Source organism: Mizuhopecten yessoensis, unplaced genomic scaffold (assembly GCF_002113885.1).
Source record: "Mizuhopecten yessoensis strain PY_sf001 unplaced genomic scaffold, ASM211388v2 scaffold4119, whole genome shotgun sequence".
In the NCBI taxonomy this organism is placed as follows: domain Eukaryota; kingdom Metazoa; phylum Mollusca; class Bivalvia; order Pectinida; family Pectinidae; genus Mizuhopecten; species Mizuhopecten yessoensis.
This window is the reverse complement of record NW_018405385.1, coordinates 142,256-163,377: the sequence shown is the minus strand read 5'-3', so window position 1 is coordinate 163,377 and position 21,122 is coordinate 142,256. Positions and strand designations below refer to the sequence as shown.

Below are 21,122 nucleotides of genomic sequence, written 5' to 3'. Positions count from 1 at the left end.
GTCGGTAATGTAATACATTGTCGACATAGTCGGTAATGCAATATATTGTCGACATACCCGGTAATGTAATACATTGTCAACATACTCGGTAATGTAATACAATGTCGACATAGTCAGTAATGTAATACATTGTCGACACAGTCAGTAATGTAATACATTGTCGACACAGTCGGTAATGTAATACATTGTCGACATACTCGGTAATGTAATACATTGTCGACATAGTCAGTAATGTAATACATTGTCGACATAGTCGGTAATGTAATATATTGTCGACATACCCGGTAATGTAATACATTGTCAACATACTCAGTAATGTAATACATTGACCACATACTTGGTAAAGTAATGTAATATTGACAGTTGTTTTTAGCTTACTACAATTTTTGAAAATTACTTTTAAATGTGATGTTGTTGAAGGCCCTTTCGTAGACAATGCACAGGTACCATGTGTCTGTTATGTCCACTTTCAGTTAATACAATCATTATGTTTTCTGTCAAGCATAATATTTTTCTTTTCCAATATGAAATACAGCCACACTATCATGTACATGTATACATATTTTACTCGCAGATATGTGTATTCTATTACAATGCACACTCGCATGACAATCAGCCCATCATATACTCACATGACCAATAGTCCATCACATACTTGCAGGATTATCGGCCTGTCACATCTACACTCGACTAACAGCCCAGCATATACTAATGTCACCATCGTCATGGCTCAACTAGAGAGATACACCTAATTTATAAGTAATTATTGGGGTATTTAGCATACCTTATTTGACACATTACTTGTACTTCATATTTCTGTTTCTAAGACCTCTCAAAAACTTCAATCACACTTGAGTTTGTAGTGATAAATGGAATTCCTAGGTCCCAATAAGCATATCTACGGACCAACAGAAGTTTTCTCCTGGTACTAGCTAGTTAAATATAATGAAATCAAGCCAGTCAAATTTTGTTAAATGACTCTACTCCTCCTTCAATTCATTGTCACCTATAGATCATATGGCACCTGGTCTGCTCTAGATACAGATCAAGTATCGTATCTCCTACAGCTGGTACTATTACACTATAAATCCCTGTGCGAATCACTGAACAAAACAACCTCTACCATCTCCAGCTGTTTAGTGCTTAGTCTGTGGAGACGGACTGGTCCTGAATAAAATTGATGATGGTTTTGCAAGAAAGTAGATCTGATATGAAATTTTGATTTGTTTTCCATGCAATGAGGTATCATATGAGTTCATCAAAAGTTTAATTTGTGTGGCATGTTTAAAAATATGTAGACATTTTGTAGGACTAAGCTATACATCTTGTAGGACTAAGCTATACATTGACCTTTCCTACCATGTGCATTCTCAGTTAAAATAAACCTTTTTACAAAGGAAACACAAAGATAGCTCATTCCCCCTAAGTAATCAGTGAAACACTTCTAAACCGACTAAAGACATTATCCCAGCACCAAATCTTTAAAACAGCAGACCAAGTCACGAGACTTTTCTAAGTCTAATAACTTCAGCCTTGTTTTGTGGATTATTAACCAGAAAAACATTTTGCTAAATCAGAATCTAAGCAGAATTAACAAGGTCAGTTTAGAAGGGTTTCACTATATGCTGTTGATCATGACAAAATGCTCAATGAGATGATACTCTTAGAACATGTACAGACTCCAAAGGTAAAACATGTACGGACACCCAAGGTAAAACATGTACAGACTCCCAAGGTAAACCATGTACAGACTCCCAAGGTAAAACATCCTTGAAATGTTTCTACCACTGAAGACCCCAGAGTTATCACATTCACTGGTTCACCAATTGGTTAGCGGTCGCATCATGCTGGCTAAGCCTTACACAACCATTGTGTGTTACACAGAGAAATCCACTCATGTCAGCTTGCTGTACATCTCCTCTATCTCACTTTTGAAAAACACTTTCAGTTCATTTCGTTTTGCTTTAAATGTTGGTGTTAAGAGTCCATTTTCCACTGAGAATAACTCTGGGAACACAAATATATCTTTAACCTGCAAACAGAAAATGAGGTCAAGCAACATCAGTAAGACATTTTTATTGCACATACACCATTACATACAGGTAAAAATATAACAAATGTAGATATACAACTACATGCAGGTAAGAACTAACACACTTTTACATACAGGAAGAACCAACTATTAACGGTACACACATTTACATACAGGTAACAACTAACACTTACACACTTTTACATACAGGAAGAAGTATTACCGGTACACACATTTACATACAGGTAAGAACTAACACTAACACACTTTTACATACAGTAAGAACCAACTATTAACGATACACAGATTTACATACAGTAAGAACTATTAACGGTACACACATTTACATACAGTAAGAAATATTTCCGGTACACACATTTACATACAGGTAAGAACTATTACCGGTACACACATTAACATACAGGTAAGAACTTAACACCTATACATACCATTGTTTATAGACAAGACATTCACATATGTCATATATTTACATTATTATGCAGGTAATAAATAATCACGAAGTACACACGAATACAGATAAGACAGCAGATTTTATTTTTCCAAATGTCAACTGTTCTATCTTCACTTGACATCTGATAATTAGTTTACATATGAAATTATTAAATTAGTTTATATAGTAAATATAGAAATCTGGATAAATGGTTACCAGAATTATGTTACTCACCTGTTCAAAAGAATGGAGACCAGATTTTTTACCAAGATCTGTCATATCATCTAGAATTGCTTTTTTGATTTTCTGCAACGAAATGTTAATATGCATTAAATGAAACTGTTAAGAACCTTAAAATAACAGCAAACTAAAGGAGTGATATATGCCCTAACATTAAAGGAACATTTGTACCAAGATCAAATGCATTGTAGCTGTTCTACAGAAGTTGAAATCGCATTGACCAATAAAAAGCAAGAAAGTTCAGGACAGCACAAGTTACCTGTGACCAATTTTGGAGTTAATTGCTTCAGTTATTCTTGGAGAAGAAGTGGAAAATATCTAAGCCAATTAGACGTCAGGCAGGCAATCTTAAATTATGGATTGGCACTTAAAGTAACAAAAGTTGGTTGTAACCTCATACGGAACATTTGTACCAAGTTTGGAATGAATCCTTGATGCAGTTCTAGAGCCAAAGCTGAAAAAGTGTGAGCCAATCAGAGGCCAGTCTGGCCATCTTGGATTTTCATGCAGACATGAAAATTCACAGCACTTTGTGAGGACTTCTTAGGAAACATATATACAAAGTTTGGTGTCAATGGTGGGAGTGATTCTAGAGACAAATCTGTAAATGTCTCAGCCAATCATAGGCTAGAGTGGCCATCTTTGATTAAAGTAAACAAATGGTCCTGTCAATATTCCTGCAGAAGGAGACATTTTCAGATTCACAAGAAAAAAAGAAGAGTACTGATTTAAATGGTTCAGAAAAAATAAAATATCATAGAATCCCAGGTTAATGATAATTAAAATCAAAACATTTTATAATATTTAGAAAAAAGTCTCATCTATAAATAATATGATGACTGGTTGCACTTACCGGGTTCTTTGCTAACTCTTCAAGGGTACCTGTCACTCCTAGCTTGGTCTTGGCAAACTGTGGGAATGTTTCTGGGTCAGGCACCACCACACCCACAAGGGACGACTGTCAGATACAACACGTGTCAAATAAGAGGTCATATACAACACATGTCAAATCAGAGGTCAGATACAGCAATTGTCAAGTCAGAGGTTAAATACAACAAGTGTCAAATCAGAGGTCAGATACAACAAGCGTCAAATCAGAGGTCAGATACAACAAGTGTCAAATCAGAGGTCAGATACAACAAGATACAACAGATACAACAAGTGTCAAATCAGAGGTCAGATACAACAAGTGTCAAATCAGAGGTTAAATACAACAAGTATCAAATCAGAGGTCAGATACAACAAGTGTCAAATCAGAGGTCAGAAACAACAAGTGTCAAATCAGAGGTCAAATACAACAAGTGTCAAGTCAGAGGTCAAAAACAAGTACTGTTTTATGAAAGATTACCTTTAGACTGTCCCCATGGACAAACATTTGAGCCACCAAAGTACTCCGTACATACACATTCTCTATCTTCTCTGGGGCTATGTATTCCCCTTGTGCCAGTTTGAAGATATGCTTCTTTCTGTCTATGATTTTTAGGGTACCATTCTGAAAGCAACAAAGACAAGAACATGAATCAACATCATATATCCATGGTAAAATCTTGGTCTCATCAACACTCCCATCATACTTAAACAGTACAAGAGTATTGCAGTAGAGTAACAATGTGTGGAGCCTTCTAGACAAAACTGACATGCTTATAATCATTTTGATACAGTCTGCCGCAGCAGAGTAACAATGTGTGGAGCTTTCTAGACAAAACTGACATGCTTATAATCATTTTGATGCAGTCTGCCGCAGCAGAGTAACAATGTGTGGAGCCTTCTACGCAAAACTGACATGCTTATAATTATTTTGATGCAGTCTGCTTTCATAAATCTGCCTATCCCCTAAAAAACGTATTTGTATCAGAATTAATTTCCTTTGCTAATATTTTAAACCATAACAACAACAAGAAGGATCTTGGTGCCCACCATCCAAGGATCTACCTTCTTTGCACTTTATTTGCCTTACAGGTACTATTACTAAGTCCCATGTAACTAAAGCCTGGTAATGTCATGTTATTTGCCACTATGACAATTTTATTGTACAGTAATTGAATAACTAAATGCAAAATGCTCAAAATGTGTAATTCTCAAAATTCAAGTGCTGTCAATTTGCTGGAAAACTTCATATGTATAACTAAGAACCATGGCAGCCTTCATGTGAACTCGGAGAAAGATCCCTTCAGTACTTTCTGAGAAATTGCACTAACACACTTTAACTCTCAAAAGTCAATTTGGCTGTCTATCAGCCGTCTTGGTTTTCCCATCTGTCCGAAAACTTGATATGCATAATAAAGGACCACCGGGAACCTTCATAAGAAATTTAAGAAAGATCCCTCTAGTACCTCCTGAGAGTGCTAACAAGAATTGCTGAAGGTCAGATGGACGGAATAACAGACCACAGACCAAGGGTGATTTAAATAGCCCACCATCTGATGATGTACTATATAACTTACAGGTAACCATTCCCCTACGTCCCCTGCGTGCAGTGTAACTTACTGGTAACCATTCCCCTATGTCCCCTGCGTGCCGTATAACTTACAGGTAACCATTCCCCTACGTCCCCTGCGTGCAGTGTAACTTACAGGTAACCATTCCTCTACGTCCCCTGTGTGCTGTATAACTTACTGGTACCCATTCCCCTATGTCCCCTGTGTGCTGTATAACTTACTGGTACCCATTCCCCTATATCCCCTGTGTGCTGTATAACTTACTGGTAACCATTCCCCTATGTCCCCTGCGTGCCGTATAACTTACAGGTAACCATTCCCCTACGTCCCCTGCGTGCAGTGTAACTTACAGGTAACCATTCCTCTACGTCCCCTGTGTGCTGTATAACTTACTGGTACCCATTCCCCTATGTCCCCTGTGTGCTGTATAACTTACTGGTACCCATTCCCCTATGTCCCCTGTGTGCTGTATAACTTACTGGTAACCATTCCCCTATGTCCCCTGTGTGCTGTATAACTTACTGGTAACCATTCCCCTATGTCCCCTGCGTGCTGTATAACTTACAGGTAACCATTCCCCTATGTCCCCTGCGTGCTGTATAACTTACTGGTAACCATTCCCCTATGTCCCCTGCGTGCAGTGTAACTTACAGGTAACCATTCCCCTATGTCCCCTGCGTGCTGTATAACTTACAGGTAACCATTCCCCTATGTCCCCTGCGTGCTGTATAACTTACTGGTAACCATTCCCCTATGTCCCCTGCGTGCTGTATAACTTACTGGTAACCATTCCCCTATGTCCCCTGCGTGCTGTATAACTTACAGGTAACCATTCCCCTATGTCCCCTGCGTGCTGTATAACTTACTGGTAACCATTCCCCTATGTCCCCTGCGTGCTGTATAACTTACTGGTAACCATTCCCCTATGTCCCCTGCGTGCTGTATAACTTACAGGTAACCATTCCCCTATGTCCCCTGCGTGCTGTATAACTTACTGGTAACCATTCCCCTATGTCCCCTGCATGCTGTATAACTTACTGGTAACCATTCCCCTATATCACCCGTGTGTAGCCATCCTTCATCGTCCAGGGCTTCTTTGGTCTTCTCCGGATCCTTGTAGTACCCAACAAATACGTTTGCTCCTTTTACACACACCTACAAAATAGAAAGGTTCCTCTTAAAAAACTCCTGTTATTGGAAGCAGTTTAATTGTCAAAAATATTTTATTTTGCAATTACACTTACAATAGATAAGTAAGCAAACTTACCTCGCCTTTATCATCCTTGGCAAAGTAATTCATGTCAGGGACATCTGCTACCTTGAGATAGTTACACGCAAGCGGTATGCCCACATGGCCTGCAATTAAAGTCATCACTCATTATAGGAAACAGTTATCATTACATGAACTTTATTTATTTTACAGTTATGAATCTTGTTGGCTCGGATGGAAGCATGCAGGAAGTGTTCGTGTGGGAGGAAACCAGAGTACCTACAGTATATCCATGTGGTTAAGAAGGTAACTCAATACCTTTACAATTCTGATCAGGAAGTCAAACCTCAGCATTCTTTGTGAAAGTCGAGTGCGCTATCCACTGTGCCACCTGATCACCCCAAAGTTATCATTAAAAACCAAGTTGCATTACTTGACAATATCAAAACAGGAACATGCTGAAGCTGTAATTCTGTATTATTGTGTTGATCTGTACCTACAATACCTGAGGTATCTATGGTACTAGTATTGGAGTTAATCACTCTTAACGATAAAGTACCACAGTAGTTTTTACCCTTTAAAAACTAAATTTTGACACAAGAATTGAATTATATTGTTAAATATACACTGTCTTAGTATATAGTTCTATACACAGGGCTGCAGGGGGCGGAACAATACATGCCTATCACACATCATTCATTCACTCATTGTGTAACAAAGTGTGAAACCTTCCTATGCTTTCTTGAAACAAAATGTATCAAATGTATGTAAAAAGAAATGTGTGATGATTGCCTCCTTTTGTCCTTATGCAACATTTTCATGAAGAAAAATTTGTTTCAATTCCAGAATCAACAGTTACAACTCTGTATACAAAGGGGTGTAAGTTTTGTGAATTGAAGTGTAAAAGAAAGGAATATTAATAGCGTCAAAAAGGAACAAAGGCCAAGATCTCTTCTTATATATATATATAGTGGAACACAAGACTCTATTTCAATGATTGAAACTCATGATTAGCCCTTGGATATACATGTATAAGCAAAGCAAGCTTTGTGAATAAAGATTAAATAGACACAAAAGTCCTTTATAATTCAGACAAACTTTTGTATCAAATATGAATAAAGGGGAACAAGGGCTATAACTCTGTAATAATTTATGTGAATGTACCTGTAGGTAAGTGAAATAAGAAGAAAGCTATGGTCAACATATTGTTGATACTGAGCTAGACAATGCTATACCGTAATATGTCCTGTCAAAGATGGGCGTATGAAAATGTTATCACCATGCATGTTTGGTTTGGTTTGGTTTAGTATTGTTTAACGTCCTATTACCAGCTATGGTCATTCAAGGACGGCCTCCCCTGTGTGCAGGATGCATGTGTGAAGTGTATGTGTGTGTATTTTGGGAGGCTGTGATATGTTCGTGTTTGTCTTCTTGTGATAGCGCGGAACTGATGCCGACTTTATAGTGCTACCTCACTGAAACATACTGCCGAAGACACCCAGCAGGACGCCTCACCCGGTCACATTGTACTGACAACGGGCGAACCAGTCGTCCCACTCCTAAATTGCTGAGCGTTAAGCAGGAATAGAAACTACCATTTTTACAGACTCTGGTATGTCTCGGCCAGGGGACAGAATCTAAAGCCTTACTCACAGGGGCGAACGCTCAACTAAAGGCCAAAGGTGAGGCATTGTCAAGACAGACATTAGGAAGAAGAAAGTTGTTTAGAAAGAAGAGAAAAGATAAGATCCAAAATTTAGTCGCCTCTTACGATCATGCAATGGGGTCAGCAGGTACAATTCTTACGCCCTACCTGCAGGGACAACCATGCATGTACTAGTTATATAGGAGCATGTATAAGAAACAACAGTTCCTGAAATACAAAGTCATACTTTAGTTTACCAAATACTCACCAACATCCGCATCTCCCACCACTGTCAGTGAACAGATGGCATGAGACTCAGTTTGTCCATAGCCCTCCAAGATCTGTCAGGAGAAACAAACCTAGTATTAAGACCTAGACTCGATAAAACCATGAACAGCACTGCCCTCCAAGATGATAGTATACCCTTATACTGACTGTAGAGATTGTGAGGGCTTATAAATGGCATCAAGCTGCTGTAACACTGACAAAAGGTTCCAGCCAAGTGCATTGAATGCAGACATCAAAGTAAGTTATTATGGACCCATAAAATCACTGAAGCATGAAATTGCTTTCTCTTTAATAAATTGCACACATGTATAACCTCTGATGTTTCATATATCAAACATAGTATCCCTTATAATAAATATAGATCCTCCAAACATTATGGAGATGTTTCTTTTTCAGATGAGTACATTAAAACAGAAGATCAGCCATAGATAAGCCATATTTAATGATATTTTTTTTTAAGATGTAACATACCGGACAGCCAACACAGCACCGAAGGAACTGTAACACTTTAGCCGACAGTGGAGCAGACCCTGTTGTGATCAATTTTACTCTCCCTCCAAGTCCATCCTGGATCTTCTTGAACACCATTTTGTCCCAAACACTGTCTTTTCGTATAATACCGCTGAAGGAATAGAATGCATGGCTTTAGATCCATTATTCAGCTATCAATTAGCTACAGTGTTTTTTTCTCACTTATAGTAACAATAGTATCTTGTAAACGGTATTCCTCCATTTTACAGCAACTGTTCTTTAAAGAATACATAATCATGTAATATAGTTTAATCTGTCAATGTGGATAACGAAGGCATTACCTTACTTCTTTGACTATATATGAATCCCGCTAGGCCTCTATAATTGGAAAAAGCCCCAGCAGATACGTTAGAGGTGCACCCTTTAGCTCTTTGTGTATGGAAAGACAGTTGTGTATTTTGAGAGCAAAACTACTCTTCGGTAATGATAAAACAATAGATCTAAACATTAAGGATACCTGATATGTTATACAACAAACTGACATACTAAGAGCTATATATTTACATATTTTCAACATTATATTCCTATGCCATCAATAACTTGAAAAGTCAAAATACAAAAAATGTTCATGTGTAAAAATTCGACTATTACAAAAGATGAGACAAAAATAAATGATCATAAGTTTCTCAGGCACTATAACATCACATTTTATGTCTGAAATTACCCTTTTTTGCAAGCTTTGAAATTGAAATATTTTTTTTTTATTGAACTCAGTGTTTCTTGAAGATTCCAATTTGTATTTAGTATGGCAACTACTTTGGTGGAAATTACATGTGGATCTTTGACCCTTTTTTGGCTCTGCACCTCAGGTCTCTGGGGTGAGTCAGGGTCTTAATGTTCATAATGTCTTATAAATACATTTTTATAATATCAAACTGCAATCAAATGATGATAATTCCAATCAAGTTTGAATTATTTCCCATTGAAAATAAGAACAATATACCGAAAAGGTTTTTGCAGCTTCAATCTTTTTAAGAATTAAGAAAGAAACCTGCCTATTTTATTTTATTAAACTTGGCCTGAGAAACTTACAAATGAAACATTTTTTTGTGGCAAAAATTGAGGGAGATATCTCTACCAATCTAACACCACACTTTTGGTAATTATAATAACTACTGTGTTTTTGATAGAATGAAACAGAACACAAATATGGAATACCGATTTAGTTCCGACTCTTTACTGCTCATGGCCATTTTGAACATAAACTGTTTGACTGCACTTGCTTGCGTTCCAGCCACCACCTGTAAAATACAAAAGACAGGCATGTTAGACTCTCACTTAACTGTTAGAACCAGGTGACAGGGTTAATTCTACTTGGATTAAATTTGGATCCTTAAAAGAATGGGATTCCCTTAAATTTCTTTACTTGAAAAGGATACAGGGATGCCAGTAATCCTACCTTATTTCAGAATTTGTTGAGACAGGTGTGTTATTTGAGGAATGAAATTTTTTTTTTCAACATTCATGAGGTCATAATAACATTTGCTTCCAGAAATCCAAGGTTGTTATGATCTAAATTCATTTCATTCCTTATTTTCCGATGCTAGCATAAAAAAAATAAAATAAAAATAAATAAAGTACAGGTATTTTTTTCTTTTTATACATGGGGGGCAATGCAGAAGAGAGAACAGCATGTTTTCGCGGGAAAATGTGAAACTTTCTTTGGGAGTCCTAGCAACAGCATGACAACGAAACAAAAATTATAGTTCCATTTTCAAAATTTAGTTTGTAGAATTTATATAAGTCCTATATAATTATCATATGCTTTATGCACCTTATTTTAACTTTAAAATCAAGCCAATCATGTTTAAGGTTAATTCATGTCACTTTATGTAGCATAATAAAACTACATTGAGGGTGGTTTCACAGCAGACATGGACGGTAATATGCCTGGTACTACATCATTGTAGTGTATCAATACGCAGTGATGAGGTCATGCAGAAATAAATGTCATTTTCATTAATGGGTCCAAGCATACAGAATGTAAATATTGTTCCTTGTTCCAGGAATGGTCGAGACAGGTGTGATTGGTTGTGACAGGTGCAATATCCTACCTTATCGTAGAATCTGTTGAGTAGTCGAGGTACTGAGGGAAACAATGTTGGCTTTAATTCTTTGATGTCATCCATCAACATACGTACATCACCTTGGAAAAACCCAATTCTAGCACCAGACATGGTGAGATAGCACTGCAAAGAAAATAAATCTTCCATGAAATATCACATAGGATTGCCTTATGAATGGAATGACCAAATTCCGTTGTTTGTTGAGAATCTATGACCAGGTATGATTTGTTGATTTGATTGTTTGTCTGATTAAGCCGACATATTACATATGAGTCATTGCAACACCAAAATAAAAGATCTTACTGATTGTAATATATGAACCTGTATCCAATCTATACTTTCTATCATTAAGACAGTAAACTGAGTTAGTAGTGTGCAAACAAAATTTCATCATGGAGAAAGCAGGCACAGTTTCTTCAGTGTTGGATTGATAATAGTGATAAAAGAATATGCTGTTGAATCAGTGTTCATTATTGTAGATAAAACCGTCTTGATCTGGCTGTATCAAATTTCAAAGCTTACAGACACATTCAAATTTTCCGATTGTTTTTTTAAAAAATATGTTCCCATCTTTTTTTGTGTATATTTTGAATGCCAGGACATATATATTTCTTTTTAACTTTAATAATGAAATTATCATATTTCCAATTTCATCCTGATACAAGAGGCCCAGAGGGCCTGTACCGCTCACCTGGATATCTAAGCAATCAGAGCAAAATATTCTCCAAATGGGATGCAAGGGATATGCCAGACCCCAAGGCCAATCCTTGTAGCATATCTGTATTAGATTTTTCATGCCCATCAATTTTATGTGTGGTTATGGGGTAGGGATCTCAACTGTTTCCAAGCTGTGACTCAGAAACAAGGTTCCTAGGGTTGTGGCCAGACCCCAGGATCAATTCTAATATCATGACTGCATTCGTCTCTTTTTGCCCAGCATTTGTATTTATAGTTTTGGGGTGGGGATCTCAATCGTTTCAAGGGTGGGGCAGACCCCAAGGACATACGGGAAGCATATGTGCATACATCTCTTTATACTCAGCAATTGTATATATGGTTATAGGGTGGGGATCTCAACTGTTTCCAAGCTGTGACTAAGAAACTAGGTCCCTAGGGATTTGGTCAGACCCCAGGGTCTATTCAAATATCATGACTGCATTCATCTCTTTATGCCCAGCATTTGTATGCATAGTTCTGGGGTGGGGATCTCAATCGTTTCAAAGATATGACCCAGGGACTATGTCTCTAAGGGTGGGGCTAGACCCTAGGGCCATCCTGGAAGCAAATGTGCATTCTTCTCTTTAAACTCAGCAATTGTATATATGGTAATACAGTGGGGATCTCAACCATTTCCAAGTAATAAACATTTTTTGGTCCCACCCCTTAGCCCGGGGGGTCAGCCTGTGATATCCAGTGCAAAGTTCTACAGAAGAAGTCGTTTATAGCAATATTGCCAAATTGCCCCCTTTTGGTCCCGCCCCTCAACCCCCTTGGGGGTCAGCCCCACCATTTGTACAGTTTTTAATCCCCATCACCTAGGGATTATTCCAGTCAAATTTAGTTAAATTACAATCAGTGGTTAAGAAGAAGAAGTCGTTTAAAGAAATTGTCGACGTACGGACAACGGATGCCATGGTATGGCATAAGCTCACCTCGGTCCTTCAGACCCTGTATGCTAATAAGGTTAGTGTGCCTGTAGCTGAACACAATTGTACATTACCTCTAGTAATCTCTCATAGGAATGTGCTAACGGCAGGTAAGATATCAACACATCCTCGTGTGTGATCTTTATTCCAGCAGGTTCCTGCAACATCCGTTACAAATATGTTATTAAACCATCGTTATTTGCAAACACACAGATTGGTCTTGTTCGTGTCAGATTGAATACAGAGGGGTTGTGACTGTTGGTATCAGAGTGAATACAGAGGGGTTGTGACAGATTGTGTCAGAGTGAATACAGAGGGGTTGTGACAGATCGTGTCAGAGTGAATACAGAAGGGTTGTGATAGATCGTGTCAGAGTGAATACAGAGGGGCTGTGACAGATCGTGTCAGAATGAATACAGAAGGGTTGTGACAGATCGTGTCAGAGTGAATACAGAGGGGTTGTGACAGATCGTGTCAGAGTGAATACAGAGGGGTTGTGACAGATCGTGTCAGAGTGAATACAGAAGGGTTGTGACAGTTGGTATCAGAGTGAATACAGAGGGGTTGTGACAGTTGGTATCAGAGTGAATACAGAGGGGTTGTGACTGATCGTGTCATAGTGAATACAGAGGGGTTGTGACAGTTCTTGTCAGAGTGAATAGAGAGGGGTTGTGACAGATAGTGTCAGAGTGAATACAGAAGGGTTGTGACAGATCGTGTCAGAGTGAATACAGAGGGGTTGTGACAGTTGGTATCAGAGTGAATACAGAGGGGTTGTGACTGATTGTGTCATAGTGAATACAGAGGTGTTGTGACAGTTCTTGTCAGAGTGAATACAGAGGGGTTGTGACAGATCGTGTCAGAGTGAATACAGAGGGGTTGTGACAGATCGTGTCTGAGTAAATACAGAGGGGTGGTGACAGATCGTGTCAGAGTGAACACAGAGGGGTTGTGACAGATCGTGTCAGAGTGAATACACAGGGGTTGTGACAGTGTATATGACCCATTAGCTGCTTCAATTTTTCTTGATTATCTAGCATTTATTGAAAGTCGTAAAAATCATCATCTTCATAACAGTTAAGCACAAAACAAACATCAAATCGCAAACAATATTCAGATACCAATTATTATTTTTCTTGCTGTTATAACCCCCATGATTCAGTATTGAAGTGTGTTGTGCGGGTTTAGATTGTTTTGGTGTTCTGTTGTGTGGGCTTAAAAATTTACAAGTTGGTCATGCAACCCCCACACATCAATTACCATGTAAAGCTATTAAAACACACTGGAATACAATTAGCAGTCAATCAAATACTGCATTATTATTTTTACATAAATAACATCATGCTTGTTTTATCAGCCTTCCGAATACAGTTGAGCAGATGTGAGACACAATTCAGAATGAAGAAATATAATTTTTCAAACTTTTTCTCAGTTTTAATTCAATTTCCTTTTTCTTTTTTATATTTAGAACCACCTGAAAATTGAATTGCTATCTTTCTGGGTTTTTTAAAAGTTTTTTTTTCTCTGTCTGCATCTTATGCTTCGTGAAGTTGATAACAAGGTTGTGACATTGAGCGCAGTCAAGACTGTTGTCATACATAAACAGCTATTGGTATAATGTCTACAGGGAAGGTGATAACTAGCCCTTACCAATTGTTTTTGGGTTGCAGCCACTGTAGCCAATGTCCCTTTATGAGTCAGCATGGTACCTTTTGGAAGGCCTGGAAAATGTTTTGAATAATCTTTGAAATTAAACTCAACCTACATCAGCTGCAGCACCCATCCGACCTAAACAACCTTCATAACGTATTGCTGTCATTATCACATTGTGTTGATCAACAATAAATAGACATGACAAGGATATAATACAAATAGTTGTAATGACATCAGGTGGTATGTAGGTGTGTTGTTACTGAGGTAAACTATAGCCATTAGCACAAATGTTATCTTTACAAGTGCTTTTTATAAGGTATTATAAGGTAAGTCAAATTGTATTGTCAGAACAACAATATACTCGTAACTTCAAAGACCATAAAATGGAATAATTCATAAAATTATATCTATTGCTTTCTTAGAATTTTTATTCAAAGTTTTGACAAAAATAACACAGCCTGATTTGTTTTTCCTAAAACATAACTCTACAAAGTAAGAATGTATTTTTTTCTAGAACACATCCATACAAAGTAACAATGTTTTCTAGACCACAGAGATGAAAGTAAGGATGTTTGTCCTAAAGCACAACTCTCAAACTAAGGATGTTTTCCTTAGAACACAACTCTATAATATAAGGATGTATATACAGTACCTGTTGTTCCACTTGTGTAACACAGAACACACAGATCATCTGGTTTAGCAGGCTACAAAAGATAACAGTCATGGTATTAATATCACAGATTAGACCTGAAGAATACCGATAACCAAACAAAAAAATACTATATAAGATAATAATGAGATTTTTTTAAGAAGAAATGTTATTAAAACTTTCCAGATGTGAACAAACGTGTTGGAAATTCGTTAGAAATAAAAGGGACTAATTACCATTGGTTCCACAGGATTTTGTTCTCCAAGTTTCTGTAAGGCAAAAAAAAAAAGAGAAAGCATTATAAAACATTTCTATCATCTCATACCAAGTGTTAATTGTTCTATCTCTTTTTTATCAATTTTTGGCCTTAGAACAGAACTGATCCACACACTGTTTTAAAATGTACTTCCTTTAGCCAAATTCTTATCTTACTTACTCCGAAATGATCATTTTAATGCAATTTTAAATTTTCTGTGTGATCAAATGTTGGTCAAAAGTCACCACCAAGTTCCACTGAAGATGCTATTTGGAGGTTTTGCACTATTTGAAACCCTTATGACTCTACACTTCAGGGTGTCAGCCCCTCCTTAAGTACCAGTTGTAAGTTACAGAGACGGAGTTTTTTGACATTTTTCTTTGACCTCTTATTGCCCTGCCCCTCAGTCATCTTGGCTGTCAGCCTCTTACGGAGTACAGAATCTGATCCCAATAGCAGGCTGATGATGATCACTACTAAGTTGAATCAAAATTTGACAGACATTTCAATAGGAATTGTGGTTAAAAGTTCTGCACCATGCGACTCCTTATGATCCCAACCCTTCTTTAGCTCCATGGGTTTTAGCCAGTTCTCAAGCATTTCTTCTGATTTTTGTGATTTCATGAAACTTGTGTCTAAATCTACCACCAACAACATGTAATTTAAGCATTTTGCACTAAGTGACCCCATATGAGCTCCTGTGCTTTTAACCCCTTCTTAAATTCTAATCCTCATTCTCTATGTATTATTATATGGAATGCTTGGGAAAGTCAATTGGGGAGTTCCAGAGGAAATGCCTTTTGAAGGTTTTGCACTCTATGATTCTGTATGGCCTGCCTCTCGGCCCCCCTGGAATCAGCCTTACCTTTAGACTGATGATTACTGTAAATGTTATCAAAATAAGAAATAGAATTATTTGGTATGACAAATGATGCACAATGAGACAATAGGCAATCACAATAGGTCATCAGAGTGAATAAGATGATCTTATTAGTAAATCATAGTAAATTTTATCTAGCAAGAAACTATCACAGAGCCATTAAACATTATGGCCTACAGTGTAAATAAAATTTTGATATTATGCAAGTCTTGATATTCATAATAATGATAGTAAAAGCAACTGCAGTTATAGCACTGCAAGACAATGACATTATTGATAGTAATTGACTGGCGGAGAAGGGCGTTGATACACGTAATGTGTAGGCTAATAGACGAACACAGATAATTGCTATTACATGTATAATATGAACAGATCACTTTACCGAAGATAAGGTAATTAAAGCTACATAAGGAGCACTACAACTAAATAGCTCTAGGTCACACCTAGACTATAATGGTACCTAGTATCATCAAATATAACTGAAAGGAGTCATGACAGGAAGATCAAAAGAAAGTTTCCAAAATTATATTGGTGTTTTTATTTATGACTGTGTAAATTTCCTATACATTCATTAGATAAATATATTGATAGAGAGGGAATATAATCATAACATACTAACGTGTCACTCATTAGGTGAATATTTATCATTAATTGACTTACCAGTTCCGCCTACCAATATTTGAGATGTCATCAGGACAACTTTACAATGCTTAACAACATGAAGGTTTACTGGTCTCATAAAGATTATCAACGTGAACAAACTGCCCAATATGAAGGTTTATTGATCTTATAATGCTATCCAATATGACGGTTTATTGATCTTATAATGCTATCCAATATGAAGGTTTAATGATCTTATAAACTGACAATATGACGGTTTATTGATCTTATAAACTGACCAATATGACGGTTTATTGATCTTATTTAACTGACCAATATGACGGTTTATTGATCTTATAACTGACAATATGACAGTTTATTGATCTTATTTAACTGACCAATATGTCGGTTTATTGATCTTATATACTGACCAATATGACGGTTTAGAGATCTTATAAACTGACGAATATGACGGTTTATTGGTCTTATAAACTGACCAATATGGAGGTTTATTGATCTTAAAAACTGACCAATATGGAGGTTTAATGATCTTATAATTTTGACGAATATGAAGGTTTAATGATCTTAAAATTTTGACCAATATAAAGGTTTAATGATCTGATAATTTTGACCAATACGAAGGTTTATTGATCTTAAAAACTGACCAATATGGAGGTTTAATGATCTTATAAACTGACGAATATGACGGTTTATTTATCTTATAATTGACAATATGACGGTTTATTTATCTTATAATGCTATCAAATATGAAGGTTTATTGATCTTATAAACTTACCAATATGACGGTTTATTTATCTGATAACTCACAATATGACGGTTTATTTATCTTATAATCTGACCAATATGACGGTCTATTGATCTTATTTAACTGACCAATATGAGGGTTTATTGATCTTATACTGCTATCCAATACGAAGGCTAATTGATCTTATAATGCTATCAAATATGAAGGTTTATTGATATTATAATCCTGACCAATATGCAGGTTTATTGATCTTATACTGCTATCCAATACGAAGGTTAATTGATCTTATAATGCTAGCCAATATGAAGGTTTATTGATCTTATAATCTGACCAATATGACGGTCTATTGATCTTATTTAACTGACCAATATGCCGGTTTATTGATCTTATTTAACTGACCAATATGATGGTTTATTGATCTTAAAAACTGACCAATATGGAGGTTTAATGATCTTATAAACTGACCAATATGAAGGTTTATTGATCTTATAATGCTATCCAATACGAAGGTTAATTGATCTTATAATGCTATCCAATATGAAGGTTTAATGATCTTATAATTTTGACCAATAGGAAGGTTTAATGATCTTATAAACTGACCAATAGGAAGGTTTAATGATCTTATAATTTTGACCAATATGAAGGTTTAATGATCTTATAATTTTGACCAATATGAAGATCTAAACACTCTGAAGTTAGCCATCTGAGACTACTTCAGTTACTTCTATAACTAATGGATATGGCATAATGTTATTACCACATGCCCTTATTTCATTGATCTTATTAATTCACTCTATTCTTTTAAAAAAGCATCAGCAGTTTTATCACTTATTGAAATATCTTTACATCCCAGTGGATTAACGTTGTACATCCCTACAATATGCTCATTGCTCAAGGTTTTTTATGTGTCTTTGACAGCATACAGACATCAGGGACAAACCTATATACCCCACTGCCTTGTAAAAGTGAACATATCTGATTTAATTAGTGAAAAGCCTACATCACATGTAGGCCAAGATATTGTTGTATACACTTACATCAAGATCAGAAAATCTGATGAGCTCAATGCCGCATTCTTGTGCTTTGGTGACGTTTTCTGGGGTGGGCGGTTCTATCAGAGCTATGATCTTGAGCTGTGGCGTCTCTTTAATGCGGTTTAGTATATTCTGGACCTTCACATTTTTGTCACAACACACCAATTCAATGTCCGCTACAAGGCATAAAATATACTTTATCATGGTATGTATGAGTCGGTTAGAAATCACTACACTGCTATAACATTAATTAGTGATGATAATATACAATCTATATTATAAAACAGCTATACAAACATAACCAGTGGCAGAACCTAGCAGACAACCTTACCAAATAAACGAGATGGTCATTAGGATCAAACATAATTGTTTGGTAGCTGCAGACATTTTTTGACTGGGGTTTTACGTAAAACGTTATAGTTGGTTACAGAACATGACTGGATTTTAAAGTAAACAGAAAATTGAATAGAATACGTAACATGACTGGGTTTTTAAGGTTTTTTTCAAAAGGTGAGTAAAAAATGAGTCCTATCCTATTTTTAAAACATGAGACACACGTTCTTTGAGAAATGTAATGGGCCCTATCCTATTTTTAACACAAGCGTACACATGTTCTTTGAGACATGTAATGGGCCCTATCCTATTTTTAACACATGCGTACACATGTTCTTTGAGACATGTATACATGATGATTCGCAACTTTTGTTGATTTCTCAACAATTCTGTTAAACTATAAAACCAAGGTCAGTGATGAGTCAGAAACAATCTAAAACACTGCCGTACACACAATTTAAACATTTCTGTATTGTTTTCAGTATTATCCTTCACTACATATACTTGTTTTCCTGCATTAATAACCTATTCCCTGCCATATCCTATTACATGGACAAGTAATTGAGTGTGAGGGTATATATCACAAGAGTCTAAAAGATACCATTAATTACAACTGTTACAGTCATCACTGACAGACAGCTGTCATTTCTATTTTATCATGTTGATGTCATTTTAGGATTATTTCTAGGAAATATGTCCATATTTATAAACTTACACAGAAATTCTACTGCATTTGTACATGTGTATACATTCTGAATGGACTTACCTTGATTAATGATAAATGCACAAGCATCTGGCCCCAGGGTATCATACAGGGGTACCAGTACCATAGAGTACATGTAACAACCCTGCTCCATGATGCCATACTGAAATGCATAATATACAGACACTTTTATTTTCATTCTTAAGTTCACAAAAACAATTCCTCTAAAACTTATCCAGACAGGTTACAAAAATTATTTTGACTGGAGATTGTTGAGATTATGTAGAATGTCTGACTTGAGAATATTGAAGGGGGGGGGGTGTCTTATTGTGGGAGGAAACCGTAGTAGCCGGAGGAAACGCACATGGTTGGGCAGGCGACCCCATACCTTTTCACGTCCGATCAGGGAATCAAACCCTGGCCGCCTTGGTGAAAGGCAAGTGCACTTTCCTCTGCACCACCCGACCACTCGAACATATATATCAATGTAAAATATATCAAGTCATCACATAATCCTTATAAGCATGGTAATAAAACTAGAAACATGTTAGCTTAACCTTTGGCCTGGGTTCCACAAATCTGCCTTTCCCTGTAATGTAATGCCAGTTCCGGCAACATTGAAGACAACAGACAATAAATCTGAAATGTTATCAGTTAACCATAAATAAAGAAACTACTATTTATAATGCCAAATAAAATTCAGCTATTTTCTGTCATTAGATCTTTACGACAATGTTTTTACCTGCCTAGCTAGTGTGTAAGGTCATAATCTGAATGGCAATAAACATAAATATTATGTAAATAACTAGTTGTGATGTAAGTGTTTGGGGTGATATTAGATAGTGGTGGGGTGATATTCTTGATGCGTCCATTATTCATTTACCATGATATTTTCGATTATCAATGTTTAACTTTGAGAGTCATTCATATTGGGCAGTGGAACAGCAATCTCAACAAAGGTCAAGGGTGTTACAACCTGTTAACACTGCCGAGTAGCATTGAAAGTGACTCTCTGTGATCATATCACATGGTGTCAAACCCTAACTTCCTTCAGTGATTGACAAGGGTGTTACAACCTGTTAACACTGCCGAGGAGCATTGAAAGTGACTCTCTGTGATCATATCACATGGTGTCAAACCCTAACTTCCTTCAGTGATTGACAAAGGTGCATAGTGATCTGACGGGACACTTCAAGGTTTTGTTTTTTTTTGGGTTTTTTTAACGTCCTATCAACAGCTAAGGTCTTTTAAGGATATGCCGCCATGTGTATTGTGTATGTGTGCCTGCGTGTGAGTGTGTGCGAGTGTGTGTGTGTGTTTGCGCGCGCAGGAGCAAGGTATGTTGATATATTTACCTCCTTGTGATAGCACAGATCTGATGCCGACTTTAGAGCATTTATTTATGGAATGTCAAAGTTTAGACCAACACTGACAATAATAAAGCTGTTGTGGCACTCTAGTAGTTAAACTTACCTCCACTCTGTTTTGGGAGTTAGACTAACACTGACAATAATAAAGCTGTCGTGGCACTCAAGTAGTTAAACTTACCTCCACTCTGTTTTGGGAGTTAGACTTACACTGATAATAATAAAGCTGTCATGGCACTCTGTTAAACTTACCTCCACTCTGTTTTGGGAGTTAGACTAACACTGACAATAATAAAGCTGTTGTGGCACTCTAGTAGTTAAACTTACCTCCACT

General features: G+C 36.7%; 1 protein-coding gene across 2 annotated transcripts in view; it reads right to left on the bottom strand.

Annotated features, from left to right (window-relative positions):
• Positions 1-225: 225 nt before the first annotated feature.
• The window catches only part of LOC110448530 (long-chain-fatty-acid--CoA ligase 5-like), a 43,751-nt gene continuing 22,854 nt past the window's right edge, over positions 226-21,122 (bottom strand). For both annotated transcript variants that reach the window (XM_021494810.1, XM_021494811.1), the window contains 16 exons: positions 19,485-19,584; positions 18,389-18,561; positions 15,086-15,118; positions 14,853-14,904; positions 14,198-14,268; positions 12,622-12,705; positions 10,890-11,024; positions 9,994-10,076; positions 8,776-8,926; positions 8,285-8,357; positions 6,429-6,517; positions 6,200-6,316; positions 4,072-4,215; positions 3,577-3,681; positions 2,718-2,789; positions 226-2,032 (listed from right to left, as the gene is read on the bottom strand). In XM_021494810.1, the coding sequence (XP_021350485.1) occupies positions 1,895-2,032; positions 2,718-2,789; positions 3,577-3,681; positions 4,072-4,215; positions 6,200-6,316; positions 6,429-6,517; positions 8,285-8,357; positions 8,776-8,926; positions 9,994-10,076; positions 10,890-11,024; positions 12,622-12,705; positions 14,198-14,268; positions 14,853-14,904; positions 15,086-15,118; positions 18,389-18,561; positions 19,485-19,584 (1,620 nt within the window). In that variant the 3' untranslated portion in view covers positions 226-1,894. The remainder of the gene's footprint in view (positions 2,033-2,717; positions 2,790-3,576; positions 3,682-4,071; positions 4,216-6,199; positions 6,317-6,428; positions 6,518-8,284; positions 8,358-8,775; positions 8,927-9,993; positions 10,077-10,889; positions 11,025-12,621; positions 12,706-14,197; positions 14,269-14,852; positions 14,905-15,085; positions 15,119-18,388; positions 18,562-19,484; positions 19,585-21,122) is intronic.